This window comes from Rhinopithecus bieti, unplaced genomic scaffold, assembly GCF_001698545.2.
Source record: "Rhinopithecus bieti isolate Rb0 unplaced genomic scaffold, ASM169854v2 scaffold_65372, whole genome shotgun sequence".
Classification (NCBI taxonomy): domain Eukaryota; kingdom Metazoa; phylum Chordata; class Mammalia; order Primates; family Cercopithecidae; genus Rhinopithecus; species Rhinopithecus bieti.
Window position 1 is genome coordinate 702,880 of NW_016825415.1, and position 2,993 is coordinate 705,872.

General features: G+C 48.3%; 1 protein-coding gene across 3 annotated transcripts in view; it reads left to right on the forward strand.

Moving 5' to 3' along the window:
- Window positions 1–431: 431 nt before the first annotated feature.
- HEY2 (hes related family bHLH transcription factor with YRPW motif 2) overlaps window positions 432–2,993 on the forward strand; it is a 13,523-nt gene continuing 10,961 nt past the window's right edge. Inside the window, exons 1-3 of one of the 3 annotated variants that reach the window (XM_017863037.1) lie at window positions 432–733; window positions 2,669–2,747; window positions 2,876–2,959. In XM_017863037.1, coding sequence (XP_017718526.1) covers window positions 651–733; window positions 2,669–2,747; window positions 2,876–2,959 — 246 coding nt within the window. In that variant the 5' untranslated portion in view covers window positions 432–650. Of the gene's footprint in view, window positions 734–1,022; window positions 1,191–1,665; window positions 1,688–2,668; window positions 2,748–2,875; window positions 2,960–2,993 lie in introns of those variants that run through there. The other 2 variants (XM_017863040.1, XM_017863038.1) reach the window with 2 other exon arrangements.

The window sequence follows — 2,993 nt, forward strand, 5'->3', positions numbered from 1 at the left end:
GGTCCAGACAGGGGACCATCGAGTGGGGCGGCCGGAGGAGCCGCGGCGCCTCCCTACGTCACACGCGCCTGCCAGCACTCAGCCAGGCGCTCGAGGTTATTCTTTACACTCAGGACTGAAAGTTCGCCCGCGAGACCGCGCGGCGCGGAGGAGAACAGAAACACAAAGTCCAGGGCCCGCCCCTGCCGTGCCCGCGCGCTCCCTCAGCTGGGGTTAGCAAGACCGCGCTCACGCTCGCCCCGGCAGCTCCCGGCCGGCTCTCTGCGCCCGGGTCCCAGGTCCGCGGCCGCGTTCCCACGCCTCGGCCGGAGCCCCGCAGCAGGCATTGGCGAGCGCGTGCCCCGCCCCTGGTCCAGCCAATCGCGGGCCACGCCCGACCAGCGAAGGGGCGGTGGCCAGACGGCTGGCCAGGGCGGGCGCGGGGGCGGGTTAGGTGGGCCCACCTCGCCGCGGGGGGGCGGTGGCCGGCGCCGGCTCTTGCGGCCGGGCAGAGTTGCGGCGTGGGAAAGAGCCGCTAGGAGCCGACCGCGCCGCCGCCGGAGCCGCGCCTGCCCAGGCCGGGGGAGGGAGGAGGCGGGCGCGAGGGTGCTGCGCCCAGGTCGGCGTCTGAGCTTCCGGCCGGACTGCGCCCCGCGCGGTCTTTCGCCGGGATGAAGCGCCCCTGCGAAGAGACTACCTCCGAGAGCGACATGGACGAGACCATCGACGTGGGGAGCGAGAACAATTACTCGGGGTGAGCGCGGGCTCGGCGGGAGCGGCCCGCAGCTCGGGAGCTTGGGGTAGCTTTGTGCACGCATGGCTCCCTGGAAATCCCGAGGCTCCCTCCGCAGCATCTGGGTGGAGAGGGAAAGTTTTGCCTGAGAAAGCTTGGTAGGCTCTCGCAGAGCGTGAGTTGCGATGAGGCAAGGGATGTGGGTTTTCCCCTTAGGGGTAGAGTGGCCAGGATGGGAGACGCCACTGAAAGGCAGAGCGCAGGAGTTGGCAAGGGAGGGTCCTGGCTGTCACAGTTGGGCGCGCGAACGGCAACGTCCGGGCGACAGGCGATGCCCCAGCCACTGAAACCGTATTTGGGAGCACTTTCAAAATAGATCAGGAGAAAATAGAAACAATTTGATTTTTTATTTTTAGAGATACCAAAATCACAGCTTGATTTTTGGAGGAATTAAAGCAACCTGCGATGTCAAGGCTAAGTAGGTTGAACTTTGCAGGTTGACCGTGTGTGACTTGGCTAACGCAAGAGTGACAGATGTAAGGATCGGAAAGGGCATCATTTCTTTGACTGCTTGTTCTCAAGTCTGGAAGAGATCGGCGTCGTAATCACAGAAGCCAGACCTCCACTTTCCTGTGACAGAGGGAGATTACCGAGGCATTTTAGAGCCAAGGCGGGTCAAATGATAATTGCTTCTAATTGGCATCACCAGAAGCACCTTAATTATTTATCTGCAGCTGTCACTCAAAGAAGGAAATTCTTCCTACCTTTGGAAAACTGGTTTTCTTTTATATTGTTATTCTAATATATACAAAGCAAAGCCTGAAATCTGCAAGAGCAAAGATATTTACATGAAACCAAGGTTTAAGTATCTAATCATTAAAGTGTAGTGCCGTCTTTAAAAATGAGGTCTGAAAAACAGAAGCTATCACGTGAAAGGTGAAACCCGTAAAGAAGGGGTGAAAATGAGGGGGACAGGTAATTCAGAAATAAGATCCAGAAGTGAGAAGGTGGGGTAAATAGCAACCTGGTGTGTGCAGCATTTCTAAAATGAAAGAGAACAAAAAACAGGAACCTGGGCAATTTGAGAACACAAAGAAGCATAGTATCCATGAATTATGAAGAGAAACAGATACAAACTAGAAAGGGTTGTAAAAATTATGTGACCAAATAATACTTTGATAGAACTTTAAATATAAAAGTATATTTTCATTAGTAAATCCAAGGTGAATTGCAGCTTCTAGAGATTTAAGCTTAAAGGCTGAGACACACCTACAGTTTCATTTTCAAAATAAACCATTCACCTAATAATAAAATGAGTTTTAATTTTTCTATCAGTGGCATATTTAGGGAATATTTTTGGAAGATTAGTATGCAAAACATCAAGTTTGTCAGTTTTTTTCCTGTTGCAATATATGACTAACTGGAATTTTGAAACAGTAGATAACTTCTATTTATTTTAAAGTTTGCACCTAGAGACAAGAGTTTGATGTATGATGACTGCACATCTGTTTAATAGTGGTGCTTAACATAACCCTGATTTGAAAAAGCGGCATTACTTTGTTCAGTGTGCGTGACAGGAGGGAGAAGGGAAGCTATTTGAGATTAGTTGACTTTATAATATATGAGTGGAACTAGAAAATGCTAATACCTAACTTCTCACCCTAAGTGTCCATGATTATTTCACTGGGAGACTTTCAAGTAAAAATTCTGGGACATTTTGGCCAATGGGTTAGCATCTGGATTACTGATTTAAAAAAAATTAAGGCATAATTTTTACCTGAAAAGAGACAGCCGGGATGAAAGCAAAGTCTGTTAAGAGTGAAACAAGAACTAAGAATAAAATAACACAGACTTGAACTGTGGAATCACTCTGAATATTTAATGGGTGCCACAAGTACCCAGAAGAAACTATTGTTATGTTAATGCAGCACCTGACATACTCTTCTTATTTCATAGGCAAAATACTAGCTCTGTGATTAGATTGAATTCTCCAACAACAACATCTCAGATTATGGCAAGAAAGAAAAGGAGAGGGGTATGTGATTTTTTTCCCCTTTTTAGTTCATATAGCTCATACTAATGTGTAACAGTTACATTTTTCCATTTGAGTAATTTTATCATTTGTGAATTCATAAACTTTGGTTGTTTGCTTCTTTTGGATAGATTATAGAGAAAAGGCGTCGGGATCGGATAAATAACAGTTTATCTGAGTTGAGAAGACTTGTGCCAACTGCTTTTGAAAAACAAGTAAGCTATCCCCTCCCCAGACTCCCCCCCATCC